This window comes from Myxocyprinus asiaticus, chromosome 43 (genome assembly GCF_019703515.2).
Source record: "Myxocyprinus asiaticus isolate MX2 ecotype Aquarium Trade chromosome 43, UBuf_Myxa_2, whole genome shotgun sequence".
Lineage (NCBI taxonomy): Eukaryota > Metazoa > Chordata > Actinopteri > Cypriniformes > Catostomidae > Myxocyprinus > Myxocyprinus asiaticus.
In genome coordinates this window covers 27,133,744-27,156,781 of record NC_059386.1, presented here as the reverse complement: position 1 = coordinate 27,156,781, position 23,038 = coordinate 27,133,744, and the positions used below count along the sequence as shown (strand labels likewise).

The window sequence follows — 23,038 nt, the reverse complement described above, 5'->3', positions numbered from 1 at the left end:
GGGAGACATGGGTCTACCGAAAAAGGGAGATACATCACAGGAGGTTACCGGGGTAACCGAGACCTGTGGAGCACTTACCCAGTACAGGGCACGTTAGCACACGTACTGGGTCCGACTTTCATTCCTCCGCTGAATTCATGAGCCAGAGGGCTAGGAGGAAGGACATCCAGGGTTCACAGGTCGTGAACACGCATGGGAGAGAAGAGCGCACGGCTTTACCACATGGAGGGGAAAGGTGCTATACACAAGCGGTACACCCAGCCAGCTGCCCCGCGTGACGAAACTTACCTGTTCATACCTGAAAGAACACAGGACAAAACTGGCTCAATCCGGAGATTGTAAAATCTCGCGAAGGTATTGGGTGTTGCCCAGCCCGCTGCTCTACAGATGTCTGCTTGAGAGGTGCCATTGGCCAGTGCCCATGAGGATGTCACACTCCTTGTGGAGTGTGCTCGAACCTGCAAGGGGGTGGGCACAGTCTGGGTCTGGTAGGCCAAAGTGATGGTGTCCACGATCCAGTGGGCAAGCCTCTGTTTGGAGACAGCGTTCCCTTTCCGCTGTCCGCCGAAGCAGACAAAGAGGTGCTCAGAGCATCTAAAGCTCTGCGTGTGATCTAAGTAGATGCGCAAAGCACGTACCGGACACAGCAACGATAAGGCTGGGTCTGCCTCCAACGGGGGCAGCGCTTGCAGGCTCATCACCTGATCCCTAAATGGGGTCGTGGGAACCTTGGACACATAGCCCGGTCGGGGTCTCAGGATCACGTGAGAGTCTTCCGGACCGAACTCTAGGCACTCTTCGCTGACAGAGAACGCTTGCTTCTTGATGGAAGTGAGTGCGGTCAGGAGGAGCGGTCTTCAATGAGACGGCCTTTAACTCGACTGACTCTAGGGGCTCGAACGGGGCTCTCCGTAGGCCTAAAAGGACCAAGGAGAGGTTCCATGAGGGAAAGAGGCACGGCCTAGGAGGGTTCAACCTCCTGGCGCCTCTCAGGAACCTGATGATCAGGTCGTGCTTACCGAGAGACTTACCTTCAACAGCGTCGGGGTGTGCTGCTATAGCAGCTACATAGACCTTGAGAGTGGAGGGGGACAGCCGCCCGTCCAACTTCTCCTGCAGGAAGGAAAGCACTGACCCAACTGCACACCTCTGGTGGTCTTCGCTACGGGAAGAACACCACTTAGCGAAGATACGCCACTTCAGGGAATACAACTGCCTTGTAGAAGGAGCTCTGGCCTGAGTGATCGTGTTAACCACTGTAGACCAGTTAGATCTTCCGCATCCCATCCAGGGACCAGACATAGAGATTCCAGAGGTCTGGGCGTGGGTGCCAGAGGGTGCCCCGTCCCTGAGAAAGAAGGTCCTTCCTCAGGGGAATTTGCCAGGGAGGTGCTGTCGCGAGGGGCGTGAGGTCCGAGAACCGGGTCTGGGTGGGCCAATACGGAGCCACGAAAATGACTTGCTCCTCGTCCTCCCTGACCATGCACAGAACCTGTGCAAGTAGGCTCACTGGGGGGAACGCGTATTTGTGCAGCCCCCAGGGCCAGCTGTGTGCCAGCGCGTCTGTACTGAGGGGAGCTCCCATCAGGGCAGACCAGAGTGGGCAGTGGGAGGATTCCCGGGAGGCGAACAGGTCTACCTGTGCCTTGCTGAATCGACTCCAAATCAGCTGGACCACCTGGGGGTTGAGTCTCCACTCTCAACAGGTGAACAGACGGGGTGCGCACTCTTGAGCCGCGTCGGGGGAAGATGTGCTGAATGGCCTCCATCTGTTGCTTCACCGCCGAGAACAGTTGGGCAAAGTCCTCGACGGTGTCACCGAAGAGGCTGACCTGGAAGATGGGTGCGTTAAGGAACCGAGCCTTGTCCGTGTCCCTCATCTCAACCAGGTTCAGCCACAGGTGGCGCTCTTGGACCACAAGCGTGGACATCATCTGCCCTAGTGCACGCACTGTGACCTTAGTCGCACGGAGCTCTTGTAGCACACCGGGATCAGAACTACCCTCGTGTAGCTCTTTCAAAGCCTTGGCCTGATGGACCTGTAAGAGGGCCATGGCATGCAGGGCGTGTAGACTTTAGTTGCCAGAGACGACGACGTCCTACAGGCTCAGGAAGGGAGTGCGGGGCAACTCCGCCAGGTGGTGGCGCTCAGCGGGCACAGGTGTGCCGCGATCGCCTTATCCACCTGGGGTATCGCGGCATAACCCTCGGCCGCCCCACCGTCGAGGGTAGTGAGAGCGGATGAACTGAAGGTTCGAGTTCGGGCAGCGAAAGGTGCCCTCCACGATCGCATCAGCTCGTCGTGCACTTCCGGGAAGAAGGGGACTGGAGGGGGGCGTGGCCGCGAGTGGCGCGCCGAACCCAGAAACCAGTCGTCAGGCGGCCCGGGCAAGCATGGTGGTCAGCTCCGCGTTGGCCTCAGACTGGGCTGCCACACCCGAAGGCGGCAGCCCGGTCGAGTCTTCGGCATCCAACATCACCAAGGCGCTCTCCAATGCAGCGATTGACATCTCATCCGGCACACGAGCTCTGAAAGAGACATTAGGCTGGCACTGAGGCGAGCTGCCTGTCTCATCCCAGAACTGGATGGGCGCAAACGAGCGTACCGGGGAGTGGGTGGCCGTGGGGGTTTACCCGGCGGAACCGTACCCATTGAAGCCCCCGAATCGCAATGAGAACATGAACCATCCAAGAACGCTTCCTCAACGTGATTTTGGCCCAGGCACGTGAGGCAGTGATCGTGACCGTCAGAGGCGGAGAGGTAACGACCGCATCCAGGAACTGCACAGAGACGTAAGGGCATCTTTAAAAAGATGCGTCTTTAAAAAGACGTTCAACGTCACTGTGCCTGCTCTAATAGAGGAAATATACTCTTTAGAGGAAATAAACTCTTTTAAAGTACTGTCGAAGCACTCAGGGGCGTAGTCTGCAGTGGAGTGCAGAGTGGAGAGAAAGCCGCTGGAATGTGCCGTATATCCAACAGCACACGCTTCTGAAGAGGTGAAAGGATCAGTAGTAGTATTCAGCTCGCTGAAATACAACCGCTCGGCTCCGAGGAAAAAATCTGAATGAATCCGCATTCCAGCCTCCCTTTTATACCCTTATGTCGGGGGGAGTGGCATGCAAATTCTACTCGCCAATTCTCATTGGCCTTTTCTCAAAGATCTGAAGGTGTCTTGGGCTCTCAAGATCGACCCCTAGTGTCACTACATCGACACAACGTCGAGTGAGTGACAGAAGGGGAAGTATATTTTTCCTTATCGGAGACCATGTTAAAGCATTGAGATTTGAATGCTGGTATCCCCACCAGATTTCTTTTCTAGCTTAACTAGTAGGACTTGTCTAGCATTTGGCTATGCTTGTCCACCAGCTAGCTAGACCAGCACCAAACCAGTACTAACCATTATAAATCAGCCTGGATTTCAAGCTAGTCTTTTCAGCAGCATAAATCTCAAAGCTCAATCTTTGATAATCTAGGTTTAATCTTTGCAAACACATCTGTTACTCAGCTGCGGTTACCTGAGTTTGATTGGTTTGACTGTTTTTCTCCATGTTGCCCATTTTTTCATTGAGCTGTTCCAGTATTTCCTTATCACTCTGTAGTTGAGCCACCTCTGCTTCTTGCTCACCATCCAAGAGAGCCCTCTCTACCTCCATCTAGAGAGCAAGACAGAGGGTGAAAGTGTTTATTGATTTTAGTTCCTCATTGAGGAATAAACTCATACACTTAAGTGAACAAACTCAAGCAGATCAATCGGTAGAGTTATTTACTGGCTGATGAATAAGGAGACATGAAGACAATCAATTAAAACCATTCCATTACTTCAAAACTAATTTAAGGACACAAACCTCTCTGATGGACTCATCCATCTGTGTGTCCAGATCTCTGATCTTCTGTTCCAGTTCCTCAATGTTGTTGAGCACCTGAATTCTCTCTTCTTCTATACGTGTCACTTCCTGCCTGAGCTGCATGTTTTCAGACACTTGCTAACATCAGACACATTATCAGAGATCAGACATACTTTATAACAAACATCCGAGCTGTGTCATAATATACTTTATAACCAACAACAAAAACCCTTTACAAGTTGAAATGTAACATAATTGTTGTTAATGCTTGGAAAAACAGAATTTAGACATTTTATAATATAATTAATATAACTGTAATAACAGATCAGACACGCTTTAAAACTATACACATAGCACACACTTCACAACAGAAGTTCAGCTACAAACATATCAAACTCTCACATAATATTTATACTTATTTATAAGCCATTAATATTTTTAATATTATATTTGACAATATATATAATATAATATAATATAATATATATAATATTCCAATTATTATATATTATTATAACATTAATATTATTATATACATATTATGTGAGCGTTTTATATAAATTTATATACAGTACATTGTTAAATATATAATTATATAATAAATGTATATAAGTTATTTACTGTATAATATATAAACATTATTTATATACTGTATATACCTTTTCCTCAGGTGTATCTACTAAAATTCCTTAGGAGAAATAAAAGTATATATAAAAAGTATATATATATATAATAAGTATAAAAAAGGAGACAATTGTTGACACAATGTGGCCTTGAAAAAATATGTTGAAACTGTTCATCCTGAAATGTCTGACTTCTGACTGGATTTTGATTTGATCTTGTTGCTGTTTCTGAGAAATAAAGGAGATACTCCAGAGATCTCAACTGTGATTTTTCTTCCCTATGGGTAATATTAAGCAATGGATGCATTTTAAAAGCAGTCACGTGACAAGACATTAAAGAGATAGTTCATCAAATATGATAATTCTCTCATAATTTACTCACACTCATTCCATACCAGATGTGTATGACTTTCTTCCTTCTGCTGAATACAAACAAAGATTTTTAGAAGAATATCTCAGCTCAGTTGGTCTTACAATGCAAGTGAATTGTGACTAGACCTTTGAAGCTCCAAAAATCACATAAAGGCCACATAAAAATAATCCATAACACTCCAGTGGTTTAATCCATCTCTTCAAAAGCGATATGATAGGTGTTGGTGAGAAACAGATCAATAATTAAGTCTATAAATCTCCACTTTGACATTCTTTCACATTTTGAAAGTGAAAGTGAAAATGGAGATTTACAGTAAAAAAAGGACTTAAAGGGGCCATGTCATGAGGAATAAAATTGTGCTTGATGTTTTGACATATAAGAGGACTTTCTACTATAAAAACATACTGTAAATTTCAGAACTCAAAACTTCCCAGTGCAATAAAAGCATTTATTGAAACCAAGCTGCAAAAATGCCAGTAAGTAAACCATTTCATTCATGAATATTTCAAATGTCATGACTGTTTGATAGTTTATGGTGCTGAGTTTTAACAGTTGTGCTTTAGATGAGCAGTTTAATGTATTCGAATGCAATGTGTTGGATGTGCATTATGTGTAAACCCTGAAATTTTGTTTTATAATAAGGGGCTTGTTCATTCTTTTTCGATTTAGTTTCAAATATGGCTGATTTGGAAGTGCTGCACGCTGTTAGCTAATCATAACAGTGGGTGTTTATGTTAACATTTTAAGGAGGCGCTTAGGCCAAAACCGAGCGTTTCAGACAGAGGGCCAGCGACAGGGTGGGAAAATGATCATATATTACTAAATTCTGACTGTTTTGGTGCAAAAAAACAAAACAAAAAAAAACTTAACATTATCAGTGGACCTCAGAGAAGATAATAAAACTATAAAAAAAGGGTATTTCATAATCCCTTTAAATATGATCTGATTCTCACCCACACTTATCATATCACTTCTGAAGATATGGATTTAACTACTGGAGTCTTTACCACTTTCTTGCAGAAGAAAATCATACACATCTGGGATGGCATGAGGGTGAGTAAATAATGAGAGAATTTTCATTTTTGGGTGAACTATCCCTTTAAGCAGAGGTGTGAATTTGAGAAGTAGAATTTGTTTGGATCCATTGGATCCAGTCCATTTGATTGTCTCCACAGACTTTTTAAGGCTTTTTAAGACATTTTTAACCCGTTTTTAAGAGTTTTAAGGCTGACAAGGCAAGGTTAATCATGGTGAGCGAACATCTGTCATTGGTCTCTGATCGCCATCTTCTACTTAATTGATTTAACATACAGTACACTCATAAATACTTTAAGACTTGATGTAAAACAGGCTGTTCTCTTATTCCATTGATAGAATAAACACACATACAGACAATCAGACCTATCATGAGATTGAACTCTTAAAACGCATACCCCTGCTCCTCATAAGAGCTTTACCCTAGTCCAGATCTTTATGGATTGTTAACTTGGCAGTTCCAGAGGTTTCCAGTGACAGCACAGAGGAATGTAGCTGAGCAACAGATGGGAGACTACAGAGACGCCTCTGTCTGACTCTCTCATACTGATAAACGTGTCTGATCTCCATGCCATTGACATTTACCAGAAATATCCACCAGCGAATGGGCCTATACATATTCTGCATATGTTTCTGATCTTGTGCAACACTAATTATGATCAACAATAGCAACTTTTTCAAAACACATGAGAGTCAATTAAGAAATATTGCTGGAGAGGAGAAAACATGTGTGGTAGAAAATATCTGCAGATCTCTATTATTTCCTTGTATTTCTGTGTTTCTTTACAACAATTACTGTCACATATGCCTTGAGAACATAGACACACACACACATACAGCACATCCACTGGGAATAGAGTCATTTCCTGTTCTTCTCCTGTTGCAGGGGAGGCAATAACTGCCCCTCTCTCCTGAGAAAATCTATTAAACTCAAACACATTATGTAATTATATCCATCCACTTGAAAAACAGTTCTTCAACAAAAAGTCCCCTTCATAAAGGGATAGTTCACCCAAAAATTAAAATGTGTTTTTTTCTTCTGTGGAACATAAAAGATGTTAGGCAGTATGTTCCTCTCAGTTACCATTCACTTTTTTCCATACAATAAAATTAAATGGTGACTGAGGGTGATAATCCACAAAACATCTACTTTTGTGTTCAATGGAAGAAAGTCATATGGGTTTGGAACAACATGAGGGTGAGTAAATTATCATACAATTCTCATTTTTGGGTAAACTATACCTTTAAGTGCAGATGTAATCTGTTTTAAGACTTGTTTCAGTCTCTGATAACAAAGAGTTTGAGGTCAATGTTTTTTAACATATAAAGGTTAAAGTTCACTGTGGCACACTGTTAAGAAAAATACATCAACAGTGAAGCTATCAGGTATAAAGACTCCAATTCCCAAGTATGCATTCCCAAACTGTTTCGCATACTTCAAATCCCAGAGAACTGCATAGTTTCCATTGCTTCATTAACTCATTCAGGGATACTGAGGGGCGAATTCGCTTAACAGTTGCAGCAGTTTTGTATGCTATATATGTTTGGAACTAGGCTCTATGTTTGTTTTCATTATTTTATTTACTTATTTATTTATTTTCAAATGTCATGGTAGTAGAAATAAATCAAAGGATAAAGTAGAGTGTTAGTAATCTGCAAATATCTAGATATTCGGTGTAGAAAAGCACACTTTCAACAGCCTGAACACAGCTGCAGACTGCTTTAGATTTGAACAAGAAGAATATGATACAAATAACCAAACATCATTATGACAAGAGCTCATTATGTAGTTTGGAGCTAACGTCAGTTGAATGTGATTTCCATTGTTTGACATCAGTAAAGGTAGACACAACATTTTGGAAATAAAATTTCCTGTTTGTTTTCCGAAAGATATACACACACAAACATATTGCCACCGGACAGGTTCCTAACCACTGGCTAGCAGCATGCAGGATCTCACCTTGCTGCGGATGTGTGGAGAAGGGGAGGGGACTGAGCTCTGAAGGCTGGTGGTGGGTGACTGAGGCCTGATCTCCCGGTGTCCGCTGAGTCTACGCTGTCTCCGGGTTAGGATCTCACCACGAGCCTTACCCACAAATCCACTATCCAGAGATACTCCTGCGGTTGAGTCAGAGAACACGGATTCGTCGTCAGACACCTGCAGCTTCTCCAGCTCTCGATTGATCTTCTGCAGGTCCGAAATGGATGAGACGCACGAGTCGGTCTTCAACCGGCTGAGTTCAGAGCGGCCAAGCTCAGAACACAGGCAAAGAATTGTCTCAAGACGTTGGCGCTCCTAGAGGAGATTGAAACAGAGGTTATTAATCTCAGAATAATCACTGTAGAACATGATATTCCATTTTTTTGTTCACGCAACAAACCCATGATGCCTTTTACAGTAATAATATACAGTGTGATGCAAATGTCTGAGACCACATTTGAAATATGGGATTTTTTATGGAATAAAATATGGGGGCTTTTTACTCAAACTGTTAAGCTAATGATGCAATTTTTAATTAAAAATGTTGTATTAAATTGGAAAATAATAATGCAAAAATAGAGGTATTTTTACTAGTGGTCTCAGACTTCTGGACCCCACTGTACATTATGTGATGTCGCATTTAGCTTGCACACTGTGGGTCTAAATACAAATATTAAGTATAAAGTGTGTTGTGAAATGTGCTATCCAAATAAAAATGACTTGGCATGTTATAAATAAAAGTGGCTGATAGGGCTGGGTATTGACACAGATTTCCCAATTCGATTCGATTCCGATTCACAAGCTCTCAATTCGATATCGATTCATATGGTCTAATTATAAGTCTATTTTTCTTACATTTAAAATAAATAATTTCAAAGAAAATGCTCTTAATTATAAAAGCATTAATTATAAAACCTTCTAGGCAACTCTTCTATGTACAATTAGAAAATATTAATTTTACCAATTATATATCTTATCATTAGTTTTTCATCAAATTGGTCACATTTTAGCTTTTTACAAATGTATGTCTCGAAATTGTATTGTTTACTTGCATAATGTGTACTATTTACAAGTATTTACATTTATGTAGAACACATGCTTAATCGGTACTGTCTCTTTAAGGCAAGCGGCATCAGCCATTGAGTGCATATAACAGAGAAGACGTGCATGGTTTAGAATACAAAAACAAATTTGTTGTTGTTTTTAATCAACAACTGACTTTAAAAAACAGAAAGGGTATTAAAAGAGACATTATACAATGACATATGGATCCGTTGATCTCGTCTTTGGAAACACAGAATGAGTTAAACCAAACTTTTACTCTTAACACGCAGTGAAAGGGCCTCTGTGCTAATAACTTCTTCTCCACTATACTGCTCAATCACTGGTGAGTGAAATCTGAACATTTACTAGCTAGCCAGTTGCTAATCATAGGCATTTTTAGTCGTATAGCGAGAGATTTGGTTGCACATGCGAGTGATTTACATGCTTTGTAGAGGGTTGCTACATAGAAGGAAAGATCGATCTTGGGATTTAAGAATTGATATCGAGATTGTTCAAACGAAGATCGCAATGCATCATAAAATCAATATTTTTACCCAGTCCTAGTGACTGACCCAATAAACTGAAGTTATTCTTTGAAACATTAGATATATTCATTAAACACACCATTTACATTTGTTTTAATTTAGCTTTGAGGCCTCTTTTGCAGTGGGTTGTGGTATTTGGCCCCAAAACTTATTTAGCTGTACACAGACAAACACGCATACGCTGCATATGTTTTAGCTCAATGTTATTATGTGACCTTCTAGGAGGCAACATTAATAAAAGCTAGTCTCCAACAACACATTTCAGGTTCCCAAACTGTAAAGTAAAAACTCTAGAAACTTTAAAGTGGGTATACCCACTGGTTCATGGATTAAATACACTTATGGTCTTTAGCTGCGAGTGTGAGTTCATTAAATCTGTATTCCAATTGTTAATAATCAAGTAAACCTCACTTATACACCTCACTTATTGCTCAGGGCTGAGCATAAAACACAGATCAAAGGCCTGTAGACACTTTCATCTTCACCGCTGTCTCAAAGGAAGCAAACTGAAACCAAAAGAGCTGAATTCATGGCTGAGAATCCACAATTTTACATTTACCTTTCACAATATTCACAAAATGAACTCCTTTAGAGAGTTTGCACAATGGTGTAAAGGACAGTTCAAACAGGACACATTCTAGCATTAAATTTGTGCTTCTTTAGCTCAAAAAAATAAAAATAATAATAATAATTATTTTTTAATTGTGGTCTATGCTAGCTAAGGCAGGACATTAAATATCTACAGCCGCCATATTGAGCAATGAGCATTGCAATGCCTGTATCAAAAAGGTGGCTGGCTCTTTTAACTTGGCGGGAGGAAGACGGTACTACAGTTGACATATTTAGCGGTACATTTCTCCCATTAATCTGTATATAAGTGGTCCGTCTCCTCCCCTTATAATGTCTATGATGGATTGTAAGAACAGAGTACAGGTCTCCTTACCAGTCTTTCCACTTCCTGTTCTCTCAGTCTCTCATCTCTTTGTCTCTGATGATAATCTCTGAGCTCTTCTTTTCCATTTAGCGAACTGATACTGCCCCTCCTCTGCCCCATGCCTGGTCCCAGCCCCCCTTTTCCAAACGACAGCCGCCTTTCCCCTACACCCAGATCTAGACATGGGGCAGAGCCCGCGGAACAGAGGCTGGCCCTGCGAGGACTGCCAGGCACGTTGGCTATCACGGTCACATCTGGTGGTTTTTCCATTGACGGAAGGCTGCGGCGTGGCTTGGTGGTGTGACGAGGTGGCAAAGAAAGCATTGGAGCATCCCCTCGATACAGCCTGGGCAAAGAACGACTATGTCCGCCAAGGCCATTCAACGAGCCGGTGGAATATTTTCTCTGCCGGAGCGATGGTTCCACGGCGGACTCCCCAGTTCGCGATAGCAGCCTGCGTCCCAAGCGAGGGCTGGAGGGCATGCTTGCTGCCCCGCTTGGACCTCGGTGAGATGGAGGAAGAGCATCGGTCATGTAGGAGGAAGAGGAACCGTTCCACATGGAGAGGAGTGAGGTGGTAGTGTTTGGATGGCGGACTTCAGAAGAGTGGCAAAGCAACAGGTTATCCTGTGATTGGTGTCGTGCACGGGATTGGGTTGGGACTGGACTTATGGGCCGCTCTGATTGGTGAGGGGAGGGTGGCATGCTTAGGTGACTGGTGGGCGTGTAAGTGGAGGGGACTCTCATAGAATAGGAGGAAGCTGATTGGGGACTGGGGGGTGGGGACAGGGTGAGGTAGCCACAGTCTGCAGTGGCCTTTAAACTGGCCTCCAGAGCGGATTTCCTACGCTGCAAGCTCTCCATCAACTCTTGAAGCTCTGCCTTCGAGCGGGTGCTACGAACAATTGGTCCACCCAATGAGCTGCCACTGGAATGAAGCGTTGTTGCATCTGAAAGATGACATGAAAACACAATATTTGCATTAAAGATGTTTTAAACTGGAAATATGAGTTCCATTAGCTATGATAACATACTGTCAAACTTTCAGAACTTCCTCCACAGTTAAGAACATTTATTGAAACTAAGCTGCAAAAACAGCTCTGTAGGAACTTCTGCAACATATTACCATCAGACAGATGTCAGCTCAAACCAGTCTGGCAATTCTCTGTTGACCTCTCTCATCAACAAGGCGTTTTTTTGTTTTTGGCACCATTCTGAGTCTAGAGACTTTTGTGCCAGGAGATTAGCAGTTACAAATACTCAAACCAGGCCATCTGGCACCAACAATCATGCCACAGTCGAAATCACTGAGATCACATTTTTCCGCATTCTGATAGTTGATGTGAACATGAACTGAAGCTCTTGACCCGTATCTGAATGATTTTACGATTGATTTGCAATGCTGCCACACGATTGGCTGATTAGATAATCGCAAGAATAAGTAGGTGTACAAAATTAAGTGCTCAGTGAGTGTATATCCAACTTAAAGCAAACCCACAGCTCATGTGTAAGTGCAACAAAGTGCTTTTACTCATTGCACATGTGAAGAGAGTGTTTACATATTTATATGTTATTATTTTATATTATGTATATATAGGATTGGGAGGGTTACTTTTGAAATGTATTCCACTACAGATTACAGAATACATGCTGTAAATTGTAATTTGTAATGTATTCCGTTAGATTACTCAAGGTAAGTAAGGTATTCTAAATACTTTGGATTACTTCTTCAGCACTGGTAGATTTTTTCACTTGTTTTGACTATAAAAATACATGCATTCTCTGAAAAACCTAAATATCTTATGCAGTGTTGTTTCTAAAACAAGATAAATTAAATTTATCTTGTTTTAAGGATTTTTAGATATTTTTACAGGAAAACAATACAAAAATTAGCAAGAATACATTTTTCGCCCTAATATCAAAGGTCTTACTAGAAAAAAAGAAATGATGATCCAATGTGAATTTTCTTGATAAAAAAATATGATCATGCCTAGTAACGTGCATGTAAAATGGCAAGAAATAGCATTTTAGCTTAGTGTAAAGCTGACAATTTACACAAGGTTTATTTCTATTTCTTCTGCTCCAAACTTACTTCAAACTTACTTCTCTGTCTGCTCGTATGAATGTAACACATCATAAGAAAGTGTTTCACCGCTGTTCAAATGCACTTTGGATCGCATCATTTATATGTATAAATGTTTTCCATCTGAAAGGACTAAATATTAAATGAAACAAATGACAATAAAATGCAAAGTAATCTCTTCTGTAATCAAAATACTTTTTGAATGTAACTGTATTCTAATTACCAATGATTTAAATTGTAACTGTAGTGGAATACAGTTACTTATATTTTGTATTTTAAATACGTAATCCTGTTACATGTATTCCGTTACTCCCCAATCCAGTGTATATATTATATACATATTATTTTATACATATTGTGTCACTTTCCTGGTGAAATGAACACTACAGAAACAAAAACATCAATGACTTTTCACACAAATCACAAGTATAGCGGCATATTATCAGTTCATAAACGCTTATCTTTTGTCCTGTTCCGCACACAATGCTATCTTATGAAATCTAAGATCTTTTACTATAGTACATGACTTTTAAGCCGATACATTTTGACGATACATTACATAACAAATGGACCATCGAGTCGACACGTTAGCCGAAAGTGTCAGAGAAGCACGAGGAAATTACATGGTTGCTTCAGCAACTGTGTTTTTCATTTCACATTTGCTTTTTATGACACTATCAGTTAGGTTTAGATTTAAGGTTTAGGGAAGGGAGGTAGATTTTGTTGATTTAAAACTCAAAAGATCATTAACCTTAAAAACCTCTGTTTGGGAGAAAATGTAACTCTCTTTTACTGCCACACAGTGGACATTTCATCTGGGAACTGCAGCGGTAAGTGTAAGGAACCGTGTAACACATTTTTGCAAAAATATCGCCATAGTCACATAATTTTTATGAGATCAGGCTGTAAAAAGCAAATGATGTGACCTCTTTAAAGTGTTCCATGAAATGTGCAGAATAAATTAGGTGATAAATTTGCCTGATATCTAATAGAGAAATGCTAATGAATGCTGAATGTTTCTGATCAGCCAACATTTACATAGGGCTACATGTAATTCTTTGTAGGTTTCACTAAAAAGAAGTAGGGTAACTAAAACATCTGGAGGCAACTTCAGTGGAGACAGAAATTTCCCCAGGCAGATGACCAGGCAGTTATGCATTTAGCTGGAACTAATCAAGGGTTGTAACATGACAAACCCTTGATGTGATCTTGTTGTACTAATACAAAAGCTCATTGTTTGCACAGGTTGTCTTGGACACAGACACACACAGATTTGTTAAATCTCACAAGATAAACAGAGGAATCAGTTATACTCTCTGGCTAATTTTTAGGCTTTGCTGGGGATGTCCAAAGGTCACATAAACTCAGCCTGCATTGATTGCTGACTATAGAGTTAAAAAGCCTTTCTCATACAAATCTCAACCCACACAAATATGGATGCCTTGAGTTTAAGGGAAAAAAGGTCCTCTAAAAATGGAAGAACCAAAGCCATAATGGGTTTGTAGTTTCTGGCACTGGAGCAGAGGAAAGGGACCTGGTCAAAACTCTTCCGCAACCAGAGTGTGATTTGTGGGAGCAATGGTGGTCTCTTTGAGGGAACACACACACATAGATACGTGCGTGCGGACCACCTGTACTCCAGAATGTTTATCTACATTTCGGGTTGTAAATCACTTTAGTTTAGTGGTTGACCTGGAGCCATATGGATATGATTTTACATTGTCATTTATTTACAACGTAACATGGTCATTTGTACAGCTGTGGCTTCATGGTGGTAATGATGAATTTTGTGTTATTCAGAGGCCTCTCAGCCAACACAAAGCCATCAGAGAAGGAGAAGAGTGAAATAGAGAAGAAAGGCAGAGGTTGCACTTTCCAAAATGCGGTACATTTTGGTGTCCTGTGACTTTTTTTGTCTTGATATTCTTGACTATATCCAACTAAACTAAAATCATGTAAACAATTGTATAATTTTGACATAATATTCTGAATTGATATTTAATTAATTCTGATGATATTGATATGCAATTCATTTTTTTAAATTGTTAATAATTGTCCAATTCATTTTGCATGCAACCTATTACCACATGATTTCCCTCCGTTTATATATTTTTTTACATTCCTTAAAATCTCAGTATTTTACATTCAACCCTTTTACCAAGTTATAGTAAAGAGAAAAGTAAGTATTTTTCTTTAAATTATGGAAATGTACATTTAGCAATAACTATAAACCAATATTTGATCCCAAACTAGCTAGCCCCTACTTAATGATAGCTTAATTTAGGCGACATTTACATCCCTACTTGCAACCTTATTACCCATACGCTGGCATAGTTTTTTTTAATTGTATTTACAATAAGAGGATAAAACATAATTTATGAGATTGATGAGACTATTTGCATGTTTAATAAACAATCCAATAAACACAAAATGCCAAAGACGGACACAACAGATGGTACTGAGTTGCACTCTTCCTGTGTATAAAACAGTCTATGGCATGATAATGGAAGGGGCCAATTAGGCTGCAGGCAAGTTACTCTGTTTATAATAAGACAGCAGAATGGATCTAAAACCAAGAGTTGACTGGGGGAAGGTGCAGTAAGATGTCACTCACCCGTGCTGAGGGACAGCATGGGCCCTGCAGTGTTCTCTGGCAGCATGTTCTTCATGTGATTTGCCTCTTCTAGGTGGTTGAAACGGAAAAAGGATCTGCCCAGACAAAGAGTGCACCCTGTGGAGAACCAAATCACACAAAACATTTTTACATAAAAACATTCAGTTCAAGTCCAAGGCACAGTAAAAAAAAATGAAGCATTAATAAATCATGAGCTCAGACATATAAGCCCACAAATTATGATTCACATTCACTCTAGCATTAGAGTTATGACTGAAGAAAGTTACATAAAACTATAGTATTCCAAAGAGCTATGGTAATGAATGTTTGAAGAGTCTTCGAGTCGAGAAAAAGAGAGAGTGAGGGAGAAAGACAGGGAGAGAGAGACAAAGTCTTGATTAAGTGAAAAAACAGATCCAGAAGTGCTCAGATTTCAGAAACAGTCTGAAGTCTCTTCTGAAGCGAAGTCCACTGAGTCTTTCAGAGGACTTAAATCCACAAAACTGATTTACCCCTTAAGTCTGGGACACATCCTCTCTCTCTCTCTCTCTCTCTCTCCTTCATTTTCTTGGTTTGTCTTACACTTCTTTCTCCCCTCTCTTCTCTTTTCACTATGTATGTGTATGTGAAAGATAAAAACCCAGAGGAAAACTGCTCAGATGTTGTTTTTTATTACCCAGGATATGTAATGTGAGTTCTCAAATGCATTTCATTAAAGTATCTTTAATTTGGTCTCATGTGTTTCTCTTAACACATTTATTTCTTCCTTAAAAGGAAGCAAATGACATTATGGTTTACACAGAGAAGTAGTATAGAGCTATAAATTAATTTAAGCAGCATAGTGCAGATTACTTTGTTTAGAGAAATGTTTGTTTATATGGAAATCTCAAACTTTACACTGCAGACTTTGGTGTCTTGGCAAATCTGAAAAAAGTATGTGACATTAAGTGCATTTTACATGCATGTTCTTACACCAATTATGCTTAATAAGCTGACAACGTGTGTGTTCATGTAAACGCATTTTTTCATCTTCATTTTTCATTTTTCCTTAATGGCTTAAGAATAAACCGATTGACATGGGTCGATTTTTTTCCCATTACCCCGATTCCATGTTGAATGTAAACACCTTTACTGGCATTCTTCACAGCATATGAGCGGAAGTGTTGCGCGCATGCCTCTTCACGTATTGACGTCAAAAGCAGAGAATAACTTGACTATTTCAAATGCCATGTAAACATGGTTTTCTTGCTTTGTCATATTTTTAAAATAAGCTGATTTTTGGGAGTAATCACCATATTGGTGTGCATGTAAACAGGCTCATTGAGTGCATTTACATGCACACCAATACGCTGATAACTACCAAAAGTCATCTTATTCAAAAACTCAGACAATGCAAGAAAACCGTGTTTACATGAGATTTGAAATCATCTGGTTATCCCCTGCTTTTGGCATCAAAACATAAACAGTCATGCGCACAACACTTGCGCACATTGGATAAACCATTCAGAACACTGGTAAAGGTGTTTACATGCAACGCAAAATTGAGGTAATGGGAAAAAATTTACATGTGGCGATCGGTTTTGCTGAAACCAGTTCAAAGTGTTTACATGACCACAGACATTGACAGCTCATTGTTGAGATCTTTTTTGAAACTCTTGAGGAGAGACACATGTTAGATTTGCCTGTCTCTCAGGACAAAATATGAGAAGTGGGAGACTTATGCAAAGTTTCCAATTTTTCTTGCAGAATCTCACTTTGTGATTTTTGAGAGACAAATAGAAAAAACAAAATAAAACATCATCAGATTTCAGGACACTGATTCTAATTTACTATCATAATATGTTTTTAGGCAATATATAAAACTCCTCACTCCCTCAGCTCCAATACACCACATGTAATACTCCATCCATGTACAAATACAAGCTATACGCACACAGGGTTTTCCTGAAACTTCATAAACACACACACACACACACATATGTTGGTGCGACTATCCTTATGAGGACTCTCCATAGACATAATGATTTTTATACTGTACAAACTATAGATTCTGTCCCCTAACCTTACCCCTAAACCTAACCCTCACAAAAACTTTCTGCATTTTTACATTTTCAAAAAAACATAATTTAGTATGTTTTTTTAAGCTATTTGAATTATGGGGACACTAGAAATGTCATAATACCCTTGTAATTACCAGTTTGTAACCTAAAAAAAAAATGTCCTCATAATCCACCCAAACACACACACAAGCCCACTCCTTCAGTCTGTGGCTGCCTATGAGGAGTCTGTCCAGGAAATGTGGTGTCATTTTACGCTGTCAGCGACACAATCTTTCACCATGAGTTCACCAACTCCAGCCACCTGAGAAAGCTTTGGCTTTCCTCAAAGCCAATAAAATGGCAAGTCGATTGTCTAATGGAGACAGAGAAGCAGAGAATTGGGGTTTTCTCCATCTTGCCTCACATGTTAATAATCGTATCCACAAGTACTCTGGATTTGCATGGCAGTCTCATTGAAACAAAGCAATTACTTGGGAAGAGGTGATAAAGGTATATCAGCTGAATTGTTGTGATACAGTACATAATTATTGCTCAGGCACTCCTGGATATGCCAAATTCTTATAAGTCTGTTGCAATGTCTTTCTCACACCATCTTCATCACTGGCTGATGCAAACTCTCAAACATATGGAAACCCTCCCTCCGACATCATTTGAACAGCACTGCCCCAGATTAAAGGAGTGTACACTTAACATACTACATGTCTCCATAACGTTTTCATGTGAAGTGTAATCACTTCCTTCTTAAGTTTAACAGCTTGTTTGAGTTTAAAACCTTGAGAAAAGACGGAAAGTGTGTTTTTCTAAACTGTGGGATTTCCAGCTCTAGGTCGGGACTATACAAACCACAGTCATTCTCTGTCTAATGACTTGCAGCACTTGTCAAGCTTTCAGCACGAGTCTCCTACCAAACTGATAAAACCTGTTTTGATAGCAGTTATTTTTCCTACTTTGAGTCTATAACCACGTGCTAAGTCCAGTACTCTGGCAAAATCATCCACACCCCTTCTTCCCCCAGTCGCCCCTTACAAACTTTTATATTGGTAACCATGGTTTCACCAAAATAATTATCAGTTATTGTAACTATTGAAAAACCATAATACATATGGGATATATTTTAAATAATGTAAGAAGCTTTCAGAATCTTTCTTTCGTTGTTTCACTTCTTTTATTTTTATTTCTTTTTTTTGTAACAGTCGATAAGTTATTACGTTTGTGTTATATTAGTTTTATTGTAATCACAATAGTCGCGTTCATACATACAGCCTTTTCCAGAAAATTACCTACAATTTCCAGTTTAGAGATCATGTGCGAAAACGACCCTTTTGAAAATACTGGTAAATTTTGCTCTGGCAATTTTGTATCATTACCTTTAATGCAAAGTTGTATCATTACCTTTACATTTCCTTATTGATGGTATGTGTGAACAGCACATTTGGTACATTTACAAGTAAATGCAACCCAACGATTTTCCTGTAATTTACCTAGTTGCATGTGTGAACGGGGCTAATGACTGTAACTGTACATTTTTGTTAGGGGGAGGCACACCCTATAGAATGGAACAGAACAGAACAGAATACAATACATTATAATATAACAGAACAGAATGAAACAGAATATAACACAACACAACACAACAGAACAGATCAGAATATAACAGAACACAATGAAAAAGAATAGAATAGAACAGAACAGAATAGAAACAACACAACAGAACAGAACAGACTAGAACAGAATAGAATATAACAGAACATAACAGAATAGAGAGACACAATGGAACCGAACAGTATTGAATTGAACAGACTAGACTAAACTAGACTAAAATGGAACAGAACAGAATAGAACACAACACAACAGAACAGAATAGAACACAACAGGTTAGAACAGACTATAACAGAATAGAACATAACAGAACACAGCAGAACAGAATATAACACAACAGAATAAAACAGAACAGAATAGAACACAACACAACAGAATAGAACACAACAGAATAAAACAGAACAGAATAGAACACAACACAACAGAATAGAACATAACAGAATAAAACAGAACAGAATAAAACAGAACAGAATAGAACATAACAGAACACAGCAGAACAGAATATAACACAACAGAATAAAACAGAACAGAATAAAACTGAACAGAATAGAACATAACAGGTTAGAACAGACTATAAGAGAATAGAACATCAGAACACAGCAGAACAGGTCAACAAAATGGAACAGAACAGTACTGAATTTAATTTAACAGACTAGACTAAACTAGAATAGAATAGACTAAATTAGAATAGAATAGACTAGAATAGACTAGAATAGAATAAATTAGAATAGAATAGTTTGGGCATGCATACGTTGTTACATAAACATGCATTTAATCAGTCCTCTGATTTCAAATTTACCAGACTAAAAGCGTGCACATTTAAATGAAGCAGAGAAATGTATGACCAACTGAATAGGCTGAATAAGCACCTTAACACTCAGACTGTTTTCTGTCTTCACCACTAATCCCTTTAATATACAGGGACTAAAGCTGGGTTAAATATCAACGATGTGCTCGCGTGATCCGCTCAGCGCAAAGCAAACAACAGCACGCGGACTGCATCTCTTGATCAGTGTCACCCTGTGTTTGTCAGTCTGAAGTTCCATCCCGTGTCCATAAACAAGACTTCAGACTGCTTTTCTAACGATCAAAACCATATAACGGTTTAAAACTCAAAGCCCATCGCTGTCGGACCTCCTGGACATCAATTTCCCAACAATTAAACTCTAAACAAAACTATTCAAAGAGCCAGACTAATCGTATCAGGCTCTTCAAAGACCTCTAAGTCGAACTTTTCTAATGCTCATTAAACTCAGTCAGCATTCGCAGGAATAAAACTAACCTTTGTTTAGTGTCCCATTGACAAAGCCTCAGGAGGAGAATGATGCGCGTCCGGCCAGTTTTGAATGACAAAGAAGACAGACGCGATGCTGAGTGCGGTAAGACCTTGATCGTGCTGCGGACACTCCTCCTCTCAGCGGGGACGCGCTTCAATGGAACTCTGGCTTTTGGCTACAATGTGTTGATCGTGAACGCGCTTTAATATGGGGCCGTTCACACCGAAAACGTTTTTGCTTCCGTCCGCGCTGTTTTTCAGGTGTTTTTATTTTCCTATCTAAACATCTTTGACCACGGTTTAAAAGGCGTTCTGCTTTATTTGTGGAGTTACATCGAACTTTTTAGCGCAAGGACGTGTTCGGTGTGAACGGCCCCTATGACTTTTGGTTGATTGGGGACATCCCACAACTTTAACCAAGCTAAATGAAGTCACACTCTCTGTTGTAATTCACATTAAAACCTTATTCAGACAGGAAGAAACAGAAATTCCCCTTACTCGAACTACTCGAAGGTCTGGTAACAATTACCATATACCACCTCTATCACCGGAGTTATACATACTTGCTAGTCAAGAGAAACAAAATCACTTGATTTTTTTTTTTTTTTTAAACCATATAGGCATACTATATAAATATTATACTGTATATACAGTATATGAAAACAGGGGCGTTTGCAGACTTTTATTCATCAATGGGGCACAGGCCCCCCAAGAATTCATAAAATGTCCCTTTTTTTGTAGGGGGTTCTAGGGGTAGAAAATACTCAAAAACAGCACCAAAGCATTCAATTCTGGTGACTTAGCGAATAGCATTTTGTCATTTTGTTGTACTACTGTATAGTATTATAACTATTGGCTGGTTTCACTAGTATAATTTTACAGCTGAATTTACAATAAATGGCATTGTAACAACTAGGGCTGGGAATTGCCTGGCACCTCACGATACTATACATATTGCAATACAGTACACGTCACGATTCGATATATTGCGATATATCATGATATCATAATTGTCTCTTGGAGAGTTCATCAAATTGATTTGGAAGTAACAGTGTGCCAAATTTGTTGTGTGTTTACGTGATATGAATACACAAATAGTTGAATATAAATATCGATACATGGATCTAAAGTATCGATACAATATCATGAGAAAAAGTACAATATAGTATTTTTTTTTAAAATCACGTTTTAAAGAGTGTATCCAAAACTGAAACAAAAGTCAGTGGGACCTTTTAGTTTTAGTTTCAGTAATATGTGACAGCTCACAGATTTAAACTTTTATTATAAAGTGTATAAATTCTCATTATTTAATCAAATGATGGCCCCAAATCTGCAGATGTCTGGGCTGAGCCTTGAATATCCAATGACTCTAGAACCACCCCTGGTCACGCTTAGTATCTTTTTTTTAATAGGAAACCATGTTTCCCAGATCAGTACACGGTTCACCCTCATGATTTATCAGGAATATTTTACTGAGGCACAGCAGAACTTTAGGGGTCTGGCGACGCCCCTGTCTAAAAATGCCCTGTAATTTTAGGTTCTACAGATGGTACAACATATATGTTGAAAAAAAACGTACTGAAAATTACACAACTTATACTGTGAGAAAGATTCTTACTCCAAAAGGTTTTGCTCCAGTCTTTAAAGATATATAACCACACTAAAAGCCTTAAAGGGACAGTTCACCCAAAAATAAGAATTCTGTCTTCATTTACTCACCCTCATGTTGTTTCAAACTTGTGTGACTTCCTTTCTTCCATAGAACCCAAAAGATGTAGGCAGTAAGTTAGTCTCAGTCACCATTCACTTTCACTGCACCATTTTTCCATACAATGAAAGTGAATGGTAACTGAGGCTAACATTCTGCCTTATATCTCCTTTTGCGTTCCACAGAAGAAAGTAAGTCACACAAGTTTGGAACAACATGAGGGTTAGTAAATGATCACAGAATTAAAGTTTTTGTGTGCACTGTCCCTTTAAAAATATACAAGCAAGGGGCCTGGGTAGCTCAATGAGTACAAACACTAACTACCACCCCTGGAGTTGTGAGTTCGAATCCAGGGCGTGCTGAGTGACTCCAGCCAGGTCTCCCAAGCAACCAAATTGGCCCGGTTGCTAGTGAGGTTAGAGTCACATGGGGTAACCTCCTCGTGGTCACTATAATGTGTGGTTCTCGCTCTCAGTGGGGCGCATGGTGAGTTGTGCATGCAACGCGGTAACGTGCTCAACAAGACGCGGAGGTAAATGAGATTCGTCCTCTGCCAGCCGGATTGAGGCGAGTCACTATGCCACCACAAGGACTTAGAGTGCATTGGGAATTGACCATTCCAAATTGGGGAGAAAAGGGGAGAAAAAAAGATACTTTTTTTTACAAGCACTACAGACAGGTCTGCCCTTATCAACAGACACACTCTCTGGCAAAAACAAGCTTATTTTTGTGTGTTTCACTGGTTTCATCTTCTGCTTGACCTCACATTAAAACCATGACCTGGAGAGTGCACTGGCATATTTTCCATTGTAAAGTTCCTTCAGTGTAACAGTGTGCTGCTGGGAGAATCGTAGGGGAAGAGAGGGAAAGACAGACCCCTCCCCCTGCCGCCCAGCGGGCACTCTGTACTCCATCACTCTCAGAATCCAGTTGCATCATGGGGAGGGGGCGCTGGAGCACTGCCCGGCAACTGTGATTACTTCCAGACCTCAGCTACACTGTTTCAACAGACTTTCCATATTCATACACACATACAACCACATATAAACATACACACACACACACATACACACACACACACACACAAACATATAGATTAATTTCTAATTCCTTCATAATTACACTAGATGGTTAACATATGAACCTGGTCTTTTTCTCACTTATTTACACTGTGGAGACATATGTGGGGGTTAAACACAGAGACAAACAGATAACAGCACAATGTGAAGAGTGAATCATTAGGAATGCTTGTTCATGCCTGGTATGGATGCATGAAACAGCAAGCAATCTTGGGGATGTCGAGTATTCTGAAAT

At 40.0% G+C, this 23,038-nt stretch overlaps 1 protein-coding gene across 3 annotated transcripts in view; it reads right to left on the bottom strand.

The window, feature by feature from the left end:
* Positions 1-15,534, bottom strand: part of LOC127433768 (pleckstrin homology-like domain family B member 2) — a 30,246-nt gene extending 14,712 nt beyond the window's left edge. For 2 of the 3 annotated variants that reach the window (XM_051685951.1, XM_051685952.1), the window contains exons 1-5: positions 15,082-15,534; positions 10,394-11,334; positions 7,841-8,176; positions 3,850-3,987; positions 3,520-3,657 (exon numbers count right to left, since the gene is read on the bottom strand). In XM_051685951.1, coding sequence (XP_051541911.1) covers positions 3,520-3,657; positions 3,850-3,987; positions 7,841-8,176; positions 10,394-11,334; positions 15,082-15,226 — 1,698 coding nt within the window. In that variant the 5' untranslated portion in view covers positions 15,227-15,534. The remainder of the gene's footprint in view (positions 1-3,519; positions 3,658-3,849; positions 3,988-7,840; positions 8,177-10,393; positions 11,335-15,081) is intronic. The other variant, XM_051685953.1, reaches the window with a different exon arrangement.
* Positions 15,535-23,038: the final 7,504 nt, after the last annotated feature.